This window comes from Varroa destructor, unplaced genomic scaffold, assembly GCF_002443255.2.
Source record: "Varroa destructor unplaced genomic scaffold, Vdes_3.0 BEIS01000006.1, whole genome shotgun sequence".
In the NCBI taxonomy this organism is placed as follows: domain Eukaryota; kingdom Metazoa; phylum Arthropoda; class Arachnida; order Mesostigmata; family Varroidae; genus Varroa; species Varroa destructor.
In genome coordinates this window covers 25365489-25388489 of record NW_019211459.1, presented here as the reverse complement: position 1 = coordinate 25388489, position 23001 = coordinate 25365489, and the positions used below count along the sequence as shown (strand labels likewise).

At 43.2% G+C, this 23001-nt stretch overlaps 1 protein-coding gene and 2 long non-coding RNA genes across 7 annotated transcripts in view; 1 reads left to right on the top strand and 2 right to left on the bottom strand.

The window, feature by feature from the left end:
* The first annotated feature begins 1175 nt into the window (after window positions 1-1175).
* Window positions 1176-23001, top strand: part of LOC147755021 (uncharacterized) — a 49621-nt gene continuing 27795 nt past the window's right edge. The window contains exon 1 of the long non-coding RNA XR_015329913.1: window positions 1176-1554. This is a non-coding gene — a long non-coding RNA (uncharacterized LOC147755021). The remainder of the gene's footprint in view (window positions 1555-23001) is intronic.
* Window positions 14369-16239, bottom strand: LOC147755022 (uncharacterized). The gene is made up of 2 exons (XR_015329914.1): window positions 15520-16239; window positions 14369-14637 (listed from the first exon to the last, which is right to left on the bottom strand). It is a non-coding gene; the product is annotated as an uncharacterized LOC147755022 (long non-coding RNA).
* LOC111252970 (uncharacterized) overlaps window positions 18522-23001 on the bottom strand; it is a 75038-nt gene continuing 70558 nt past the window's right edge. For all 5 annotated transcript variants that reach the window (XR_015329912.1, XM_022811683.2, XM_022811685.2 and 2 more), the window contains one exon: window positions 18522-21443. Coding sequence is in view for 4 of the 5 variants with exons in the window: in XM_022811683.2 (XP_022667418.1) it covers window positions 21392-21443 (52 nt within the window). In the remaining variant the exon portion in view is untranslated. The remainder of the gene's footprint in view (window positions 21444-23001) is intronic.

The window sequence follows — 23001 nt, the reverse complement described above, 5'->3', positions numbered from 1 at the left end:
GACTGACTACCTATTTTAAGCAAACAAACGCGCAAGCGTAGGCAGAATTGGCCGGCCGCGGTATTCTCGATTACCGTTGGTACCAACTGGAGCGTACGACCGATCTAGAAAGGACGGCTTCACGGGATCCAGTGTGTACGTATGTTGCTGACAGATGTCTCCTGGCCTTCCAGGCACCTTCACATGTGTTCTGGAATGGTGATAAAACCTTACGGCAAACTGAGGCAGATCCAGCAGCAACGGTGAAAACAACTGGATTTGTCCTTCGATAACGTCATGCGATCGGCTGTACTGGTAAATATAGGTATTTGTACCTACTAATTTTTACAATATTTTGCATCTACTTCTTCCTTCTCTGTTATCTTCTCCAACGAAGCCAACTAGTCAAACTAGTTAAACACAATGGGTTGCTGATAAAAGAAGCAAAACGCCACACAGCATAATGCACTTGACGGTCGGCAACCGTCACTAATTATAAGATTGATATCCATTCTAGTTACACATTTTCCATACGTACTTTTATCACGCACTCAAGGTTGTAAGCTGGATCAAGACTGTCCCTTAATCGGCCACGCCTCTTTACACATCGATACTTTTCCGTTTGCGAATGTTTTTATGTAAGGACCGTTTGGCACGCCGTGCGTAAGTTACGTGAATACATGTCTCAATGCATGCGTCCCTTACTGCGGTGACGATGTTTGAAGGCGCTAGAGCGCCTCCAGTTATCAGGCTCCATATCTGTCCTGAGATAAACTCAACTAGCGCCGGCTGTGCTGCGTCCTTGAAACGCCCTTACTTCAACGATGTGTGGAAGAGAAGCCCTTGCGTGAACGTAAACGCAAACGCACCAACAAACAACGAGGAAATCTCATAAATAACTGTATCGTGTGAACTGGGTTGATGCGTAATTGTATAGACACAGCACAAAGTCATTGCCAGGCAGAAATACGACCTTTCTTTGGTCGCGAACAGAATGCTCGTGATCCGTGCGACCTCGGGAGCGCCAGGCGTATCGGGCCCCTGCCTTGCTACTGTTACTCTTACTGGAGTTCGGTGCGTTCGCTTCACGAGCTTAACCCGCTAGCCAAACCCTACAACTTTTCGGTTGAGTTGCCTAGAGGAGGGTCTGGCTTCTTACCCCAGTTCACTGACTCCAAGTAAATCTAACCCATGCGCGTGACTATTCCATCTGCTAACTGTGATTACATTTGCATCTATGAGAACCTATACACGGACTCTATTCTGTGTTTCGTGTCGAGTCGAGCTCGTGAGTTCGGTAGTATAGAACGCCTTTCACCTACCTAAAAAGAAGCGGACTATAAAGCATAGTCAGCCCGTTTGCAGGTATTCATCCCTACGTAGTTCCTATTACTGCTACTACTATTACTACAAGTGGTTCTCTATACGGGTACTCGACTTCCATTTAATCTTTTGGTCAGATGGATTTGAAATAAGAACAGCAGAAACAAATCCCTTTCATCGCAACCGGACCGCAGCGGGAAAGATGGCGAGACCAGGAGCGAGCAGGAGCTGAGAGGACAGAAGCTATAGAAGGTAAGTGAACCAATGGTAATGAACATGGATGCGCAAGGGTACCCAGGCAAGTCATAGTAATGTTGTCTGCCGTGTTCGTGATAACACATCGGACGTGTGCTCCTCATTCGCCTATGTCCGGTTCACGCTTCACGAGCTTATCTCCATACCGTTGGAGTCTGTCGAAAGCGTCAACTGAATGGCTGTGGACTCAACTGTGACTGCCGTTAGCATTTGAACTATTACCGAATTCTAGAGATCGTAATGCCGCTAATGGGAGAAGGACATGTTTGTGTGTTTGATTACAGTCGTCTAGAATACTACTGTTCCCGGCGGCGCCGTCGTCTGCTGGTGCTTAAACTGGACGGAGAAGCAATAAGTATTACTATCTGTTATTCAATGTCTGTTACGCCAATCCCCAGCGTATGCACGTAAAACAAAACGTAAAAAAAAAACGATTATGCCACCGTGCTGTACCCGAACTGACACAGCTTTTTTCTGTCTTTGGGATTTTTTTGAATGAAAATTAAGTAAGGTGCAGAAGGGAGTATTTCTCAGGCCCATTAATAATTCCAGTTGTAGCATTAAAGCAGTTACGCTATATATATATATATATATATATATATATATATTACCTTTGAATAAAAGCATTTTTAAAGCCAATGCTTAAACTTCGACCAGTCCTCAGGTCTGTGGTTGTCTGACCAGCTTTGGAAGTCGTTTACAAGTTATACCATTGCTAAAGCGGTTAACAGTTGTAGTATCTCACCGACAGGTGGTAACCTATATTGATGACTAGATTGAACGTTCGCAACATTAAACGAACATAAAAAAAGCTTCTGCGATTTGATAGATCGTTCGCAACAGATAGATCCTTTCGTTGAAGAAACGGCGGGTTGATCACAAGGGGAACCCGGATATTAGCAGGGGGTTCCGTACGCTTGTTTAGCGAGGGTAAATGAATCAACCGACTCAGCTCATCCTCTTGGTCCGCGGAACACATTCACATGCAGGGATCTAGTGGGAGCGAGGAGAAAGGCAGGGGGAATTGAATGAAAAAAACTGCGAGAATAATTCATTAGATTAGAGGACGACGCACCACGTCGGCGCCTTCTGAGCTTCTGGAGCCGCCGACAGCCCCTTGACCGTCTGTCCACTACGTAAAAAGCTGGTCCCATCATTTGGCAACCAAATAAGAAGAAAAGAAACCCGTAAGCTCTTTTAGCATTGAATTTTGTGGAATGTGAGGCCTTCTTCCCAGAACTTTGAGAATCCTGCCGTTCCTGTGTCTCACCGTTTAGGTTCTTTGCTCCGGAGTAAGTTGCTCGTTCTTCCTTGCCTTATCGTTGCCTCCATCGTTTTAACAGAGCAAACCAGGACAGACCAGAAGTACCAATAACGGCAACCGCTAGTGCCACGGCACGCGTCCATCGTCTGTTTCCTTTTCCTTTAAATCGGCTGTTTGGCCATGTGCTTCAGCCCCTGGCAGATGCCGGAGTCACCAAGGTCGCTTTGGCCATCCCCGCAGCAAGCAACAAGACCTCATAGTCTGGTTCGTTCATTCAATCACCAGAGCGTTGAATACCCTGCTTTATTTCGTCACCTTTGCTGCAGTTATCGCTAATTCTAACGCTAAGCACGGCAAGAAAAGCGAGCAAAAAACTTTACCATTGTTGCCGACCCTCTGCTGAAACACTTCTGGGTTCTAGCCAATTCGCTTTCTGCTCTGTACTTAGTAGCACAAGCTAATTTACATTCAATTCATTCAGCTTATTATCTTGCCTGCTTCCTAGTAGGGCTGGCGACCCAGCAGACAGATCGTCTGTTGCTCAGCTCGTGAGCCCCAGCCACCACTCGTTTAGCTGCTGTTGCTACTACAACGGTCGCTGCTGTGGGTAGCATCGTTCATCGCCTCAACACAGCGTCGTTTGCGTGTTTAGCGAAGTACCTTGCGAGCACTATATGAGCCAGCGAGAGCAGCAGCTACGGCAGCACAAGTGCACCGAGAGCAGCAGCGGACAAACTAATTTCCTTAAAACTCTAAAGCAAGAAGGACACAGAGAAAAAAACAAGTGGCCTGCGGTAGCTCGTCGTCCTGGTTAAACACTAAGACAGACTGACAGACTGTGGAGGGAGTCTCGTCAGTTCATTCCGGTCAATTCCAAACCGATGCTGAAACCAGCGGACAAAAGCAAAATAGAAAAAAAAGCAGCCGACAAAGATGGCCGGCGTTGGAAAAAGAAACGAAAACTAACTTAGAGTAGCTGTATATAGGCACATGGAGGTGTGCACGTTATGCATACTGTTCACCTTAATTGCTTATATTTGGTAGTCTAGCTGTTTGGACATGTTCGATAGGGATACGTGTATATCGAAGAAGATCCAGCATGACCTATTTTCTGTTTGCTTTCGCGTGCGAGTGTGTATGTGTGAGTGACTGCTTGTAATAAGATGTAGAATTATGTCAGGCCTCGATGCAGAATATTATATTATATAATATTTTTAATATATATAATATAATAATAATATATTTCAATCGTAAACGTTGACCCTGGTTTGCAGGATTTTTAGATAGAAATAGCTACAGCTAATAAAACAGGTAGAAATAGCTGGCGTATTTGGAGAGCTCCCCGTTAGCACTTTCTTCACCATGATCTACATGTAGTTAAAAACATTAATGACGGGCGCCTCTTATACTATGAAGGCCTCACTTGATATGGTAGCTGATATTATAAAAACTGAGAAAATAAAGCAAAAAAAAAAAGACGTCACTCGATTTAACACACAGTCTTAGCATAGGCAGCGATGACACCAAACTGCTTACGTATTTGTTTGGATTTAACTTTTACTGGTTATTTTTATTGTTGATTCGTATCATAAGAGAAAATTAGGACCAACTTATATTAACCAGACCGCTTTGCCTGAGAGAAAAATGTTGTTTTGACTTACATATGGCGATTTTACATTTGAAAACCTTCAATAAATAATAGCGTCTATTATTCGTTGGAAAACTGTGGAGCTGTGGAAGAAATTCGTAGAGAATGAACTAATACGATGCTTATTATACGATGGAACAAAACCGCTAATTGAAACCTATTAAGAGTCGGAGCGGGTATGAATACAAAAGAGCTGACACTGATGATCTGAGACTACTCTGATTAAATTGCGAATAGTGAATAAATAGCGCTTGCCATTTTTCAGGGCCTAGAAAAAGGTGCCCACTTGATAAAAAGCGTTTTTTTGGACTAGATTATATGTCCAAATACCTGTTGATTAACCCATCGTTTGTAGGGAACACATAGTGACAAGCCGGAACGACGTTAGCTCTACTCTAAACTAAAGTCCCCACCTTGTTTGACATGTATATATATATATTCTCTGGTTATACCCGCGTCCGAACTCCAGGTGGCAAAATAAAAAACGTTATAAAACGTGACAGAAGTTAACTGTTAGTTAGACAATGACAATCTTAGGCTCAGCATAATCGTGACTAAGAAAATTTCACACTCAAGCAAAATCGAAAGAAAGAATTAAATGCCGAAATAGCAAAAAAAAAAAAAAATATATATATATATATATATATATATATATATATGCGCCATTGATGGTTTTTACAAAAGTCATACGCGGCCATTGAAAAAGCATCTTTTCATTATCGTATTAGCATTTCATTGAACCGAAGAATAATCCATGATCTATCTCGATCCCCTTATAAATTTCGTAAAGGAATACGAAGGAAATTATTCTATCAGTGTGTGCTGATAAAAGTAGAGCTTGACAAACTTGACAAAGCCACACCATAACAGCGCCTGGACAAAAGTTTACAGGAAGGATTCACTTGAACAAATTTATTTCGGGCCAATGCAGTTTATTCGGATGCGCATAACAATTTACTGAACTTGAATCTCTTCTCATAAAATTATAGCATTTTAGTGTTTTCAATAAATCCTTGCTATTAGCCTTTTACCGCCTGTTTCCTAACTTCTCTTTTTGAGGAACTTCATTGCCCACATCAGCCGAGAGTTGGTTCTAGAGTAGCTTTTGGCCTGTTTTGAATGGCAAATAATTTAGGCTATATATTAATTTCAATAGCCATTCTATTAATCAAAAGTAACAAACTGCTAACCGCCAAAAAGGACCCTGGTTATGTCCGCTTTGCCCTAATTGAAAGCCCTATCGCATTGCGTTTGACACTACGTTATAACTGGTACATTATTGTTAGAATTTTGCAGACTATGGCATGGCATATGTGGGTTATGATGTTCATGATATCGTTCCCCGATCTGGGGCTAATCGATATTTGTAATTCCTTCCCTTTCTGTAAAAGCAATGAATGCTTACCCACGAAACGTATCTACGGATAAAAAAATCTCAAAATGAGAACCTTCGAGGATGTTTCCATGAACATTTAAGCCTACTTAGTAAGCATACCGATACGAAAGGCTCTGTGGTAGATGCTGCCATGCAAGATTTGCCTTGCAACTTATCACACGACTGACTCATTGAAGAATTTAGAATGACAAATTTCTGCTTTTTTTCTTAAAAGATAGCTTAAGCTGTTAGTTCGAGCTGGGTAGCCGTTGTTTTTTTCATGTCAATAAAAAGTCTTTTCACGAGCATAGTACGAAGATAATTAGTCTTATTATTGTTCTATGGGGAATTGAATCGATGGTTTCAATATGCGGCATCTCGAGAAAAAAAAGCAGCATACATAATATCTCTCCAATATCTATTATTGCATTCGAATAAATAAATAAATAAAGCAAGCTTATTAAAAGGATGCCTATCGATTTGCCACTGTGTTTATAGTAGCACATTATTATTCTCTGCGCGAAGCCGTTCTGCCAGCCACAGGACGCAGCGAATAGTGAATGGTTACGTAACGTAACCTCAATGTGTAGCGTAGCGACCTCGAACGAGACGCAGCGTTCGAAACGGCGAACCCTATTCAACTATCGTATCATTCGTTTCGTTCAAGAGTGAAGCAGGTGGACGACGCGATCGGCTGCTCGTGGCGACCTCTCTGTATCGTCTATATAACATTACGAAGAATCGATGTTACCTAACGAACGAGGAAGCTAGACAATAGATCGAACCGTAACGTCATCTACGTACATTCATTCTGCATTTAGACCAACTAGCGTAAATTCGCAAGGTTGAATATGTAACCAATACCAAGCAAAACGCCGTATGGGTCCCGAACTGGTCGTATAGGACTATTGGGCTAATATCGCATGGCTCATCTTGATTAGTGCACAGCGACTCAACCCAGGAATAAAACTTGCTGCTAGGTTACGCAGATGATGACATTTTGTGACAGGCGCTGTGTTCTTCAATAGTACTGGTTAGGCCGACTTGACACGTACGAAATTTCGCTTATGGTCTTGTGTCTATGAAATTGAACAAGGTTTAATCAAAACAAAAAAATTAGGTCGCTGTTTTAATGTACATAAATAATGAGATATCAAAATAGGCAGCAGTTTGCCAAGCTCGTCATTATTTACTTAGATTTGATATTCAGCTAAACTGTTTTTTCTAAATATAGCACATTTATCTCACGGCTATTTTTTCCAGACAAATCGATTTCAACTAGTGCCTTAGTAATTCACGTATGAACATAGTTACGCATCGACAAGTATAGGTTTATGAGCGTTTGTCCTGCATCTACGTCATGTGCGTTAAGCGTAGCACAGCCCTTTTTCTGTGCGTTGCTCTCACAGCATATCGGAACCTGTGATTAAATTAAGCTTGTAACGCGCACCGTAGCCTGCCGCCGTTTTACTAAATACAATCTAAATTGATGGGTGAAACAAAAGGTTCAGTCGAAGACCTCAAGTTGTTTCACCAATGATTTAAATTTTCGGAGACAAATTATACTTGAGGGGTTTCTTGTCGCCTCCCCTCCACACAGAGGAAAAGACGCTTCCAGCTCATCGTCTTACGCTGATATCGTAAGCTTAATTACGCCTGTATCTTTATTTTTCCTTTTCTATTTTTTACGTTATAGGCGGCGGCTGCTGCACGCGGTGGTCGACTAAAACCTTGTAATATCGTGCCCACCTGTAAACAAGCGCCCCTCCTACGTCTTTGACCCTCCGGACATGTCTTGAATTATGGTTCTGGTGGCCTAATTATCGCTTCTACTGCACCTATCGCTTAAATAATACCTTTCTTTCATTTCGGGAACAAAAAGCTCGCCGTCTGATTCCCGCCGTTTTTCACGTGTCGGTCGCCAGTTTGTCCAGGTCATTCGAGCTAGCTCGGAAGCTGAGTAAGGACGCCAGAAAGTAAGCCTAACTTAAATTTACAGCCGTTGGTTCTCAATAGTTACAGCAGACGATCGTCGACAGCAAATGTTAGCAGGCCCTGCGGATGTCGCTAGCTCGCGCAGTGAGTTCGCCTGTTCACCAGAAAATAAAATGTCTGCACGGTTAGTTTGCAATGTCCTTTACGTTGACGGCCTAAAACCGAGCCCATCCTGAGCTGCGTGCTGCTTCAATTCATAAGGGAGCTATTTTCCTTGGCGTTTTTCGTCGTTTGCGATGTCTTTTCGAGGCCAAGACTCAGAGCGAAAAAAAAAAAAGAGGAACACAGAGACGCAACGAAAGCAGATGGAAAACGAGGAGAAAACAGTGCAGATGGAATTGGCGCAGTTTGATGGTGACCGGCAGGCAGGGGCCCTGTTAACTCAGCAGACAAACCAATTGTTGACAGCCGTCTAAGGGTACCGGTTGGGGGTCGCACTTGTTGGGGGGATTACTAGAAGACAAGCGACGAGAAGAGCTTGGATCTAGCAGAACCCGAGCAATCGCGGGTTCTGCTGCACGTTTCCGCTGTCTACGCCCGGCTCATTGTTCACTACAATCCGCGCATACACTTCCTTATCTCGCTCTTCCTCGCGTTCGCTCTGTTTCTCCCTATATGACTCCTTCTCACCCCATTTTCCCTTCGGCACTATTTCATCCTCCACCTCACTGGTGGTTCCGCAGCTCGCACGGTTCTGCAGAGCGGTCAACCTGGCTAACAACGAGAAACGTCTAGTGAATTGTTAACGCCCCATTGTGGTGCCGCTGGCCGATGCGATACGCTACGCTCGGCGTACTAGCATACAATCTAAGTCGGAATGGCGAAAGGGGCCTTCAGGATCTCTACTCTCTGGCGACGGCACGGGGCTTTCCGTTGCAACTAAGCCACAATTATGGCATTACACGATGGGGTCGAATTTTACAGCAGCTGCTAAAAGTTCAAAGGAACGTATGGCGAAGTAAACGTTCTGACACAGGTGACTACGATCCTGAGCAGCTGCGGAGCAAGACAACTGGAATGATTTAAATATAGCGCAAGGACGGAAGTACCGTACGTACTACAGCTTTTCATTCAATAAAGGTGCGAGACAAAATATAAAGCTTTCCGATACAATTTGGCGAGTGTAAGCCATGTAAGCCGTTTCGGAGGGTCTTCGAAACAGAGAGGTTTAAATGGCAGTATATTAATTTGTGTCGTTTTCGTCGCGAATGACCGCGCAGGTTGCCCCCAATCGGTGGAACGCCTTACAGCTTGGCGGACGGCATATGTCCTGTGCTTTCGTTTCTGAACGTTCTGTGTACAGTGGTACACAGTGTAGGAGTGACTCTTACCTCAGTTCTACCATTAAGAAAAAGATCGTACTTATTCGACCGGTGTGGTGTTTCACAAAAATGTGCGATCTTATGATAATCCGACGGTATCTTCTGTATATACGACGGTATAATCTGCAACCTGTAAACTGAACATGTTTTTCTAGATTCCCGGAAGACATATTCACTTTCCTCTGCAACAATGCATAACGAATAGAGTTATGTTGTGCCCGTATTAAAACATCTATGAAGAGCTATCATAAAAAAGTTGGATAAATAAACGTCCAAGCGATCCTAGAGTTTGGAAAATAATATTCTGATCTATTTTTGGTGCTCATGTACCATTATCGGTAATTGATATAAGCAAACATCTATTGACGATACAACACATTTCGACCGCGTTTCCGCAAGGGAATCTGGAACTACTTTGATTCCTATCTGACGCATTTACTCGTTCCTTAATATTTATTCAGCAGTCAAGCAACTCACAGTAATTAGGCTCACGCGCAGCCTTTCAAACAAGATTACGTTGCCCTTTATTATCGATTTAGCGTTATTGATCAAGCTGGACTAATATAAAAATCAAAGCGACCAGACATTCTTAATCCAGAAGCAAACTCCATGAGCGTCGATTGGTTGATATTGCCTGTAGACGTAAGTCCACCGCTTTGTTATAGATTCAGATAGTTCCAGCGACTGTCGAAATCAGTTACTTAAGGCTGGGACGATTCTCCTTGCCTTACCGTTTCTGATCCCACGATCCACGTCTTGTCATTCTACCAAGCTCACGAATAAAGCCTAAACTCCATGGGATCACTACTACAAGCACGCCTTAGCCGTAGCTCCTGAATCTGTCGAAGTGATACGCTGATGACTCTACCTAATTCGGAGGAAGTGACAACAAAAGCAGCAGGCGTTAAACACTCAACCGGACTCGTCGACTTACGGAACCACGAATGACATCGGCGGTGGCTACGATGACAACAACTTGTCGTTCGGAGGTATACGATTGAAATGAAACGAGTCCCGGGCGATGAGAATGAACGAGAAGCTTTATCGGTGCTTGGTCCGAAACCTGTCGCTTCATTAGAAAAAGATCTTCCAGTAGCGACTCAGTGAGCGAAGCGGTGGCTAATGTAGACAACAGATAATCTATTATTGTTGATTAATTTCAGCTACAACCAAAGGGAAAGGGCAAAAGAGCCACCGAATGGTACAGAAACAAAGTAAAAAAGAAGTTGAGATAAATAGAAACTCCGACGAAATGAGAGGTCTAGCGAAAGACATGGTTGCTGGTGCCTATCGATAGATCGAAAAGCTGCAAAGCGGAGCTCTAGGGAGGCGTAGAAAAGACTATAGTTGGTTGGCCCAAACGGTGGCAAAGTTGCAAGTCGAGAGCCGGGGTGAAGGTGGTCAGCCCTTGAAGAGCATTAGTCAAACACTTGCTGGACGATCGTTGGCCGGAGGTAAAAGCGAGTATTAAGTCGGGGGTTTCTGTTCGACTTTGCCATCAACGCAGCGTGAAGGGCAAGAAGCACGAAAAAGCTCTTGTCGTACTTTGGATACCTTGTTCGGTCAGGCCAGAAGCGCCGGTGGCAGCACAGCCGAACACAGCTAGCTGGCTCGTTGGCCAGCCACCGGCAGGAACTATAATTAATATACCTTCTGTCGAGGACATCGAGACATGAGTCGTCCAACTCGCTTATCCCATACCAAGCATGGGTGGGTGGGAAGCGGGAAGGATGGATCCTCTGGTTCTTTTTTGGCTACATGCACGACGACAACTGCACGTAAACGTGAGGCAGGGTTCTATCGTTCTCTTGATATAAAACGGCAGAACAGTACGATTGGGTTGGGTGCAAACGCTATTACTTAACGTCGTTTTTCTAGGGCATACAAAAGACCGATCGGAGAGAAAAGTTGAGGCAAAGAGGGTCTGAAACGGAAGTACAGACAGTAAACAATGCGGCAGCAACAGCTGCGGAGTTGTTGGCGGTGACGACGGCAACAGCAAAGATCTTCGCGAAGCTGGCTCCGCCGGTAATTGTATTGAGTAGACTGTAACGGCACAGGCGAATAACGACAATGGCGGTGAGGTAACAACGCCAGCTACAAAACCGCTCGACACGACACGTCCTATTTTGTTCCTTGCGGTGCTCTATACGCTGCACCGCGTCCCATGGACGAGGTCACACTCACTAGCTTATCGACGGCATTAGCCAGCGGGCGAACGCTCGTCCTATTTTACGGCAAAAACCACGAAAAAAATGCAAAACGGGGGATTTTCAGGGAGACTAGATGTGACCTAAATCGAACTTCCAAACACGCAACCGCAATAACTTAAGCCGCACGGCAGATAGAATAGTAGTCCTGGTAATCTAGTGACGTCCCGCGCGAGTTCCAGGCAATAGGCGTGCCTTTACCTCGAGAGGGGTCAGTAGCGAAGATTTCTGTCCTAGCCGTTGTCACCGGCGACAGCGTTATCGGCAAACAAAAACGAGTACTGCGTCGGCATTGAAAATATCGGCATACGTGTCATTTCTCAACAGCCGTTCCGTCAGTAGCGATGCTCGGGAAGCAGTTTCGGAAGAATATGTGTCTCTACTACGGGCCATATAGCGCACGAAAGCAAGGCATTCTACAAGCCGTGCTTCCTGTCAGCCGAAGGCTAATATTGTTGCCCGACTTTTAGACCCCTAGAAACAAACGCACTATGAGAAAGATAGCGTGCTGTAGGGCCTGGGTTGGTTTAGGCAGCTTTGGCTATCGGCTGGTGTCCATTGGCGCCCAGCGCTTTAGCAGCGAAGGCTGCTGTCCAGTGTTAATCAGACCCGTCATCCGTTACCCTAAACAGACAGTGAAAGCAGCGATGCGGCACTATTCAGTAGTAGCGATGTACGATTGGTGTACTAAAAGGTCTTGTGTTGGTTACAATCTACATTAACGCCATAAACCGGTAAGGCAAGTCGTATATAGCCTAGAACGCTCGTTTCACTGTTGTCTGTTCAGGCTATGGTGCCAACGCGGTACTGAGCCATGAAGACGCCTACTCCACAAGAGGCAGGTAAGCAAGTCCGTCATCCAACGAAGCACCCTCTCTGACTTCCTCTATCGCCAAAGCCGTATGCCGTGACTCGAGCTCAAACCCGCATGGCCTGTAGCTTTGGCTGTACCGCGTATGAGCTGTGAAAATGCTTATGTAATTACGTGTGTAGAACGATGTGGGACCTGGATCCTCTTGCCAGTATTGTACTTTTGTATGTTGTACGAATTTTCTGTTCTAAGAAACACATGGTGCTACGAAATAATTACCTGCACCTGCCGACACTGCGCCAACTTTTTAAAAAAATAAAGGACACTGAGTCAATCAAGCTCGATAGATGTTGCACTAGCTTTTGTTGGCTGAGAGTGTTAAGATCTTAGAAGACCTGTAGTTTTTACGCCCATCTATTCCACAACAGTTCCAATAGTATGATCTGCGGGGTCTATGTGGGAATACATTCGAGGACCAGTGAGTCTTGATGCACCGTCCTTATGTCCCACCACTAACACGAACTGTGCGATCTTTTTGACGGCAGTATAAGCTCTCTGTTGGCATTGAATGAATAAGGCTCAGTTCATTTATGAGCATTTAGTTCTATCGGCTCTATTTCAAAACCTCTATTTATGATGTTCATCGGCCCCACACATGACAGAAAAACAATAACCATAGTCACATTTTCGTTAAACGGAAATACTGTATACTCAGTTATTCTTCTGAAATTCTGCGATATCTCAGATTTGGACCATTGTCAGAGCAGGTGACACTGAACGGCACTGAAAATCAAGTGAGCAATCTGACGCAATATGTCTTGATCCATTCGATGCATGCGGCATACTCGACGCGTGAGTATTCATCGTCATGTTGGTCGATGATAATAGAAGCCACGTAGACTGCCTGCCACTTTCGCGTTCGCGGAGTGGTCTCACGAACATCCCAATTGGAAGAGATGCTCTAATCCTTGGCGAAGAATGGAACCAACCGCAAGTTAGAGGATAATGCCTACTACGCTTGTACGAAGAACGTTGCGTCTGGGTAGAGTCTTGAAACGGCTCCGCAACAGATCTGTCCTTGCTTATGAACCGGATACCGAAGATCTTGGGTGCTTCACACGATTCGAACATCTATTAGCCCTTAGACAAACGATAATGTGCGGTACTTAACGGCAGTTCCAGGTTCAAAAAGGCCCATCCACTATTACAATGCTTGAAACGTTTGGTGAGTTGATGAATCGGAAATTAGTGAGGTGACTTGTACACATTCATCGGTGAGGATCTGTATTCGCCCTCGTGCCTGCTTACACAGCATAGACTCGACAGGAAGTCCTGGTGAAGAGTCTGAGCGAAGGTGTATTAACAGAGAATTAACTCGAACAGCCACAGGAAAATTTCAAACAGAAAGTCTTAAAAATTCGAAACGTACGGTAGGTAAACGAATTGTAACGATATTGCCCTAGAAAAGAGCTGATAGAACCTGACTGCGAACATTACCGTTGTGTACAAGGTCTTGGATGCCCGAGTAAAGACAGTTTGCCTAGTTTTTCGAATAAGTTTCTCTTTAGAAGAACGCAGCAGCTCTATCTACGGCAAAGACACGGCAGAAATTTGCCGACAGTATCCGAATTACGGGTCTTATGCTCACATACGACGAGCGTGCTTTGGTGTCATCATAATTTGTTTCTATTTTTGTAATTGGAATAATAGAGCGGAGAAATTGTATATAATGATGAAAAGCTTCGATCTGGCAAAAGAGTGTGGAGTGCGACGTAAACACGATAAACCTTCCATTTCCAAGGAAATACTTAATATATTTTTCAAAATGAATTATCAAGACATTACACTGATTAAATATTTTATTGTGCACTTTTAATCATTTTTTGTCCTGACGCAATACTGGGCCGTCCGTATTGCAATAGGGAAGTCCACTGCATATGACAAAACGTCCCAAGAGAATTTCTGAAACAATTTCTGCTGTCTCTGAACGCTGACCTAAACGCTCCGATCCCTAAGTCAAAGCGCATTAGATTCATATAGTTGCACGCAGTATTTTATCTGACATGTTACCACTACGGAATAACCTACATTGCATTTAAAAAAAAGAAAGAGGCAAGTATTTTCTAACTATTTAACCGCACTTCGGAGGGGCAAATTAGGGTGTAAGTTTAGTATAAAAAGCTTGCTTTAAATCAATTGCGAAATCATTTTGTCGTCGTTTATTAATTGGTACAAAATACTAAAATGATCCAGGTTGTTATATAATGCTCGATAAACATAAGCTGTCCTCAAACGCTGGTGGGATTAGAAAATTCCCAATGGAACTACCAGTTCTGGTTGAGAGCTTCAGCGTAGTTGTACTGACACCTCAGTGATAGCCGGCGCCTGACGATCAGCTGAATCGTACTGCCGAAGCGAGTCCACGTTGCGTGATGAAGTCGTTATGTTCTAAAACCTGAAAATATGCCTTACATTTTGAGTCGGGAGTTACCGCTAAGCACTACATTAAGCTTGTACTGGATACCTAAAAAGTGTTCTACCGCTTACCAGGTTCCGTGATAGTGCAGTATTAGGGTGTTTGTTTGTTAAACATAGTTACACGTGAAGCGTGTTAGATTCGACAGCGGACATAACCTCACTTCGCCTTAACTGATGAGCCCTATAAAGCAATACTTATCGTGAGCTTATCGTAAATCAGACGAAAACTCGAAACGTGTACTTCGTCCTACATGTTGATTCCGGTTCGTTGTCACTTAGGATTTTACCGCGACTGCTGTAGATTGCGTTTACCGCGGATGGTTCCAACGAAACTGCGATAATCGTATTACTCTTTTAATTAGATTACATAGTCTTGTTCACGCAATAGAATTCAGGTAGTAAATTTCGTCTGGCACATGCTGGACAAGATGATACATAAAGTGGCTGGAATCAGCACACTAGGTTTCACGCTCACAAAGGGCGTTTGTTCTGTCGGTATTCATCGACACCATTGTCGCACGATTAGCAATAGGTTTTGCGGACCGCTGACAACAAGTACCCGGGGAAAAAATCGATCATAGGCGAAGATTTTTTGTAAACAAAATTACCTGCTTTTACAGATTGTGACTCTAGAGAACCCACGTGTAAACTATGCCGTGAATGAAATTTGTGATTTTCTACGATATTCATTTAAGCACTACTACAGACATTCGAATATGCAATACCTAGTATGCTAAAAGTACGTGCTCATATATACGGGTATGCATGGGTCTGTAGTCGGATGTGAAGCCATAGTTATCTAAAACTACCATCAATCGCCACCTGACTCACTCAAATCTTATAATGTAATTGAACGTACAGAGTAAAGGGTTTGATCCCCCCTTGTCCAAGAGAAGAACGCATTCGTCTTCCATTAGACGACGACCGTTGAATCGGCACAGGAATCGGGATGACGGCTTGCGGCGTTGAGGATTCTTCCCTGGAAAGCTATAAAGGAGAAATAAGACGGAAAGTACCTCCTTCCGAGCTCCAATATGATCATTCTAAACCAAGAGTAAGATCTTGCTCTTTTCATTCATTCGAAGAGATCATTGAGGCACGGATGTCGATGGTCGTTCAGCTTGGCAAACGTGGCCGTAAGAATGTCTTTATGGCAATGGCTACACGGACCGAACGGGTACGGCATCGACCCAATCTTTCACCGCTAACAGCTGGCTCCGCTGTCTTTTTAACCTAGCTTGAATTATACCATAGAGAACATGACGGCCTTTGACAGCTGAGGCCAGCATGGGATCCGTCCGCCGAGCTGCGTTTTCTCAGGAGCAGCAACCAGGATGGCTCGAAAGGCACTAACCGAGGCAACCTTATATCGTCTGAGACTAGAATGAATCACATCCCAGTACCGTTTATTTTCCATATATAATAATCATAGAAAGGGAGGTAAAAGGAAACGCTGAATGAAATATTGAATACGATAGCTGATGAGCCGTCAGTCTTATGCTATTCGGATCCTTCAGAGGAAATCTAGATTAGATCTAGAAAAAAAGGGGGAAAAGGCACTGCATGACGACATATAATACATCATATGCGTACGGTTACGTGAAATTCATTCAGCGTCCGTCATAATGGGCATGGTCTCACTGCCACGGAAAACCCAACAATACAATTACAGACGGCTGAAACTGTGTGTCCCCACTAGCGGTTGCAGTGGTTGTAAAGCCTTAATGGTGATACTAAATTGGGTCGCTAGGGAAGACCAAGGAGCTGGGTATTCGAGCAACATACAAGCTAGACAACGCAACATCCGATTTGTTTGGATCTAATAATGTTGATGTCGGTCTCACTCACAAACGTGGCGGATACTTTTCTCTAAATGGCCTCCGGCCTTAATGTGTACTGCGTGATTTTTGGGCTTCATAGTTTAGACTGCCAAGTAAGCGCAGTGCCCTAAGGGAGTATTCTTCGGCGTGTGAAGTACGACACGGCTAAATGCTTTCTGAAGCTGAACTAGCGCCTTTATCGCTGGCGGGCATTTGATTTGTTATCAACGCTTAACGACACAGGGCTCCAAAAAATGACCACGTAAGCACGTTTTTGGAGGCATGAATTTATGGGGAAAAATATAGCGATGTATTAAATCGCTGAATTTGAGCCAAACTTCGACGGTAAGCCCATCAGGTAGCTAGCCGCCTAGCCGTACCCTAAGCAGTGGAATTCTTCGGTATAGAAATGCTTCAGGAAGTTTCGTCAACTTTAAACTCAGCATATTAAAGTTTTATTGCGATGAATAATCAAGTTTCGTTGGTAGCGTTCCAGCAAACGGCCATTCGAAAACCGTTACGTTGCGTTCTATGCAGAATTTATCGCTTTGCAGTGTAGTCAATTATATACGTCGCGTTCAGGCAGGCACCTATTTTAAAATTATTATTATTATTATTATGCATAATAATGGAAGATAATTTTTCTTGTTGTAAAAGAAAAGGAAAATTATATCGATTATAATATTAGTTACAATACAAATGAAGGAAAGATGCACTTTCGATCGGAAATATTAAACAGACACTGTTGCAGTATTATGATTGCTTATCTTATCGGTGATGTGTTTCTATACGTTTTTTTCAGATCTATGAGTCAAAATATACGTTTGTAGTAAATATCGACACCGATATCAGAAAGTTTACTATACATAAATTTTACTTTTTTTGAAAATTTTCTTTATTTATTATATATATATATATATATTTTAGCCATTCTTTTAACTTGGAGAGGGAATTGGTTCTGTTTAGCGTGACCGGATTGGCTGTTCCAATGGAAGACTTTACAGAAGATATCGCTTCATGGGCCGCTTTGTACGACTAATTGGCACGGAATCGATTTAAAGTAAACTGCCACCTTCGGTCTGTCTTATGTTTTCGGAAAAATCCCACAAATATCTCGATGGTGTTCTCACCGTCTTCCTGATTTCAACTATTATACTAAGAAATCATTTAAGCGATGTTCACACCAGCGGTCAGTTGAGTGATACACAAACTCTCATTAACTAATCTACACAGCTCTCGAGAAGTAAACCTAAACGTACATTATCAAAGCATAAGGAATTTTATATATATATAAGGTTTATCATACAAGCAATCCCCTTCATGCGACCATGCAATGGACAACGAGTAATCCGTTGTGAGCTAAAGCAGGCTCCTAATACTGGTTTGTTTCTTTTTTACTTATTTACAAAGAGTATATGCACATACCTATCAAGAAATACTGGTATATATCTCAACTAGCGTAGTAAAAAGTTAGTCCACCACAGATACGCGATTATACGTAGAGGTGTAAAATCAATCGGTGGTCCTTGTTTCCTTTACTATATGCTGTACCTAAGGAGGCCCTTATGACAAATAAAGACTCACTGTGCACACGCACCCGTTTTCTTCCGAACCTTTTTAGGACGCTTTAATCTTCATCTTGCAACTTTATACGCACAAAATTACAGGTTAAAGTCCGAGAAATTTCGGCAAATTCAGCAGTTTATTTATTATGCACCGTCAACAAATACTGCGAACGGCTATGTAGAATTCCGCTTAAAGCGACCCAAAAGCTTTATAACTGAAAACACTGAGTGTTTTACAGATTCCAACTATTATTAAGTGTAATATTTGAATGATAATAGTACATAGTGAATGCAAGCTGATGTTTTTTTTTACCAACTACGATACAAGAGAGAATTTAACATCTTTATTTAACGATTGTCCCTAGTTGTGTGAAATCGGTAACAAAAATACACCTATCTTGTACTTCCTTCGTAAATATGTTACCTCCACACATCTGTTTTTTACCTAGATGGGTCAAATAAGTATAGCTAATACGTACAAAAGACATCAACTTTATAGCTTTATTTCGCAAAAAAATCATTTTGACTTGTTTTGTTGCTATTCGTTTTGTTGTTAGTATTCTTGTTATTGTTCTACCGTTATCGTGTTGCTGGGTCGAATCTATTGAAACGTCTACATGTATATATATATACAAACCAGCAATATATCTTTGCATTTCGTTTCGGATACTGTCTATGTATATATTATCTTTCTCGATACCCACCATGACCCTTCCGCTATTAATCTCAATTTGAATACATCTTCCGTTTGTTTCGGGAACTGTGTTCGTCAAATTTGTCACCGTCGGTGCCGCATCTCAAATCAACGCAGCACTCTGTTCACGTAAATCAAGTCCACGTACGTGACACAGTCCTGCTCATACACAGCAGCCAGGACCTCGCTGCTTACTTTCATTTAATTCCTGCCTTCTTTAAACCCGAACTGTTAAACCAACCTAAAGGTACTCAAAAAGCTACCTTCGAACTACCTTATTTTTATAACCCCTGCACAGAATTCCCAATAGTACTTATCCTCGTACGTTGTCTAAGAACGTTTTTTTTCACAGTTTCACTTTTAGTAATACTTTACACTTTCATATTTGCCCCTGTCACCTATTCATTTGCAACTTTTTTATTAACGTGTTTTCTTCTTTCTACTTTATTTGGTATCTTTCGTCATACGCTACGTCACCTCTGCTTTCGTTCTGACCTTGACGTCTTTGTCTCTTTGGCGCCCCTTCTACACCTATTTAGTATGTACAAGACAAATCACTTCGCTATACGGAACTACGGCTGCTGGGGCCACCCTTTTACCTCTTAGCCCCCTGGTTTCCGGTAGGTTTGCCGGCCACTCTCGACGCCTATCATCGCCTGTCGTCATCTTCGTTTTTGGAACATTTCACTATGCGCGTAGTAATCTTGGATACCTGGATTACCCACCACCGATCTTGTGCTAAGCTAACGTGGGAAAACCGAAGGAGGCCTTCGCTGCTACGTCGCCCCGAAGTTCTCTATGTTCGAACGCTATGTCGCTAGCCTTTTTTTTTTCGCTGGTGGTCTCTGACCAGCTGCTGCCAGTCTACACTGTCTATCCGGAATTAACGTTTAAAGAAACGATCAGTTCCATATCTGCTTCTCTGTGCTTGGAATATAAAGTGTGTAACTATCTCGTGTGTTCACTGTGTTAGGATTCAGCCCAACTGGTAGGAGCCGAAAGCCCTGAACCCGGTGGAGCATAGTGCTATCGCGCCAAGTATGCGCGTCAAGCGTTGTCTCTGAGAGTAGCGCCCAAAACAGATAGACGGCAGAAGCAGATTTGCTAAGGCCGCTTCAAGTTACCCAGCTAGTTGGATGTCTCAATAGCCCCATCGTTCTAGAGGAACAGAAACGGCAGAACGATCTGCCCCTTTCGCCTTTTTGGTGCTAGCGAGTATAACTCACGTTTCCCCATATGTTCGTATTACACTGCTGCCTGACAACTGTGCCTCCTTCGACTAGAAAGCAGACAGAGAAGCTAAGACAACACAATGGCACAAGGCAAAGGTCTGGTCCCTCGCCTTGGCCCAAGCGGATTGCTCTTTATATCTTCTTACGAATAGCATAGCTTGCCATGAACTTGTCCCCCATTGAACAACATTGTAATTTACACTTTGAAATATATCGTTGCTCTTTCTTTAACTCCTATGTGTCCTGCCACTTGTTTCTGAGTAGTCGTCTTTTCCTCGCGTTACTCACGCATCTTGCCTTAAGGCTCCCAGTGTTCGAGCCGCTCTTGCCACCGCATAGGGTTTCAAGCTGGGTGGTTGCCTGCCGCCAGTAGCAAACGAAGCAACGCCCGCAGCAGTAGGAGCATGTAATTTTCTTGTTTCTCCTATGTATCTTGTCCGCTGTCTCTTCCTTGTGGCCCGCTGCTGTTATAGTAGGCTCCTGGTTTTGCTTCTGCTGTTCTCTGATACAGCAACGTCCCTGTATTTTGAGCTTTGCCCGAGGGTCTAGAAAAGGGAAGAATTGGTCGGCAGAAATTATCTGCTTTTTTATATCTTGCTTCTACCGCAGGGCAAAGGGATATTCCTGTTTACCCCAGTCTCTTTTTTGGCATCCGTCCTGACGAGACTCGGTCGTCCTTGCACCATCCAGCCTGTCGACGCGCAAGCGGTTGTCGAGCTCAACTGCTTGTCTGTCGCGTCGCCCGCTATTTTCTACCCGCACAGCTAGAAACCAACCGATTTCTTTGCGCGTCATAGCCCTTGACGTCTACTATTTTTTAACTTTGGGTCGCCATCCGACGAAAGAAGCAAGATTGGGCTGCTGTTTCGGGTAGTCCAAAATGTCATAAGTCGAAAGGCTGTTGGGTACAGGCTTTACTAGCTATAATTATGATTTCGTTCTGTACTTTATTCCTATTGACAGCATGGATAAAAATAGCTCAAAAAAATCACGGTTTCCTGCATACAACCGCACGCCCATTCGTTTGTCTTCATTCGTAGAGGTTACGACAACTGGATACTTGTTCCGACGTGACCTAAAGGTAGACAGAGTCTTTTGACTTGCGTTTTGTCTTTTTTTGTTTTCTCCATTTAGGAGGTCTCTTCGATCGCAAGAGGGTGGCATATTTCAACTTCCAACGCGTGCGTTAGTGAAAGGGATGTCTTGGGTCACTTGTGGCAGCAAGACTCCGCCGTTGACGGGCTATCACGCGCCTATGTATGATGGCTATGACAGATAAAGGGTCACTCAGTATTCTCTAGCAGCAGGAAATCTAGACGAGAAGAAATGCAGGAAGTACCAATCACAAGCAAGGAAATTTCGATCACTCTTCGAGAACTTTGTCAAGATCCTCACCACGAAGGGGAGGCCTGGCTTGTCGTCAGAAAACGTCCTCTTCTTTGGCTTCTGACTGACGCTCGTGTACGCACCGCCTGCAAGATCAACAGGAAAGGAAATGTTGATTAACATACTCTGTATAAAGTTTTTATGCGATATAAAGTACGGCGCAGAAATGGGCTCATTGGGGAGAAAGAGGAAAATTTAGAAATGGAAAAAAGATAGTTTCTACTATGAAAGAAAGTAGCTTCTCAGTTGATTCAAACGTTACCTCAATTAAAGCCTGTTTTTCTCACAACTGTCAGCTTAACATTATCCCAGTTGTATACTTCAGCCTGTTTTGCATTTTAAAATGACTTTTGCCCCAATCTGTATAATGCTGTACTGCTAGAATGAACATTAATTACATGCTTTTGGTTAGTCAATAACTATCTGGGTTCTTTAATTATATGGACCAGTGGTATGGTCTTTAAGGCAAAAAACTAACGATTTATTAAGTATGTAAGAACTGATTCTAGCAGTGTTCACTTGTTATATTCCTAAGTCATACCTTCTGCTAGTAGTAACTCATTAGATGTGATGCAGTCTGTTTTTAAGCCTCTCGGTATGTAAAGACAGACCAGATAGGTGTTTAGAACCCGCATGGAGTACATGTCCGTTCTATGCGAAGGAGAACAACGTATACGGAAATGGCAAACAAAAAAGTGCGACGACAATCGAGGTTTCAAGAATACCGGGATACTTCCAATGGAGCAGTTCACCATCCGAAACGGTTCGTTCCCGCCCAAACCCTTGAAGGGGCCAAGGCCACAATTTTTGATACGATACGCTGCTGTACGCTAGATGTATTATAACTTATAACAATTGAATTTCGAAACCTGATTCCGAACTCTCGAACGCGGCTAAGCCAGAGACCGAAGCGGGCGTTTGGTCACGCGGACATTCCGCACTAGTAGGACGAGATGGAAGAGCATCGAAAGCTCTTGTGTCTCCGGCAAACATAGAAGCCTCGCCCGGTTGCACACCAGTATACCAATATAAGATAAGAATGATAAAATAGCAGCTGGCCTGGTAATCATTAATTGCACAACAACACAACAAGCGTAATAGGGCAATAACGCTTTGTCCGGACTGCTGATATAACATCGTCATACGATGCCAATTGTTAGCTTGCTAGACACGACTATAGGGGTAGTCGTTGCAAAAAGGTTTCTCTACACCTTTTGGATAACAACAATAATAATGATAATAACATTCTACTTTCTAACGATGTGATAATAACTGTTTCATATACATGCCGTCTCTTCCTGGAAATTACCGTGTCAAACGTTTACTTCTACGTCGCATTCAGTAAATCGCCACTAAATGACGGCATTAAATTTAGCGATAACTAAAATGGAAGTAGATCAGCTTTGTAGCGCCAAAAGCCAATAACGAACCCCCTGCTTTCAGTTGCGGCTTAGGTATATTGTTTATCGTTATCCGTATAAAAAAAAAACATTTCAAACTAGCTGAATTCACTCAAGGATAAAACGCTCGCTAAGTTGATCGGACATAAATTAGTTTGCGTCTCATAAACACATCTTTCAGGGCATATAGTCTTGTATTGAATTTCTATGGCAGCGGATACTGACACGGAGCGCGAGCGGAAAT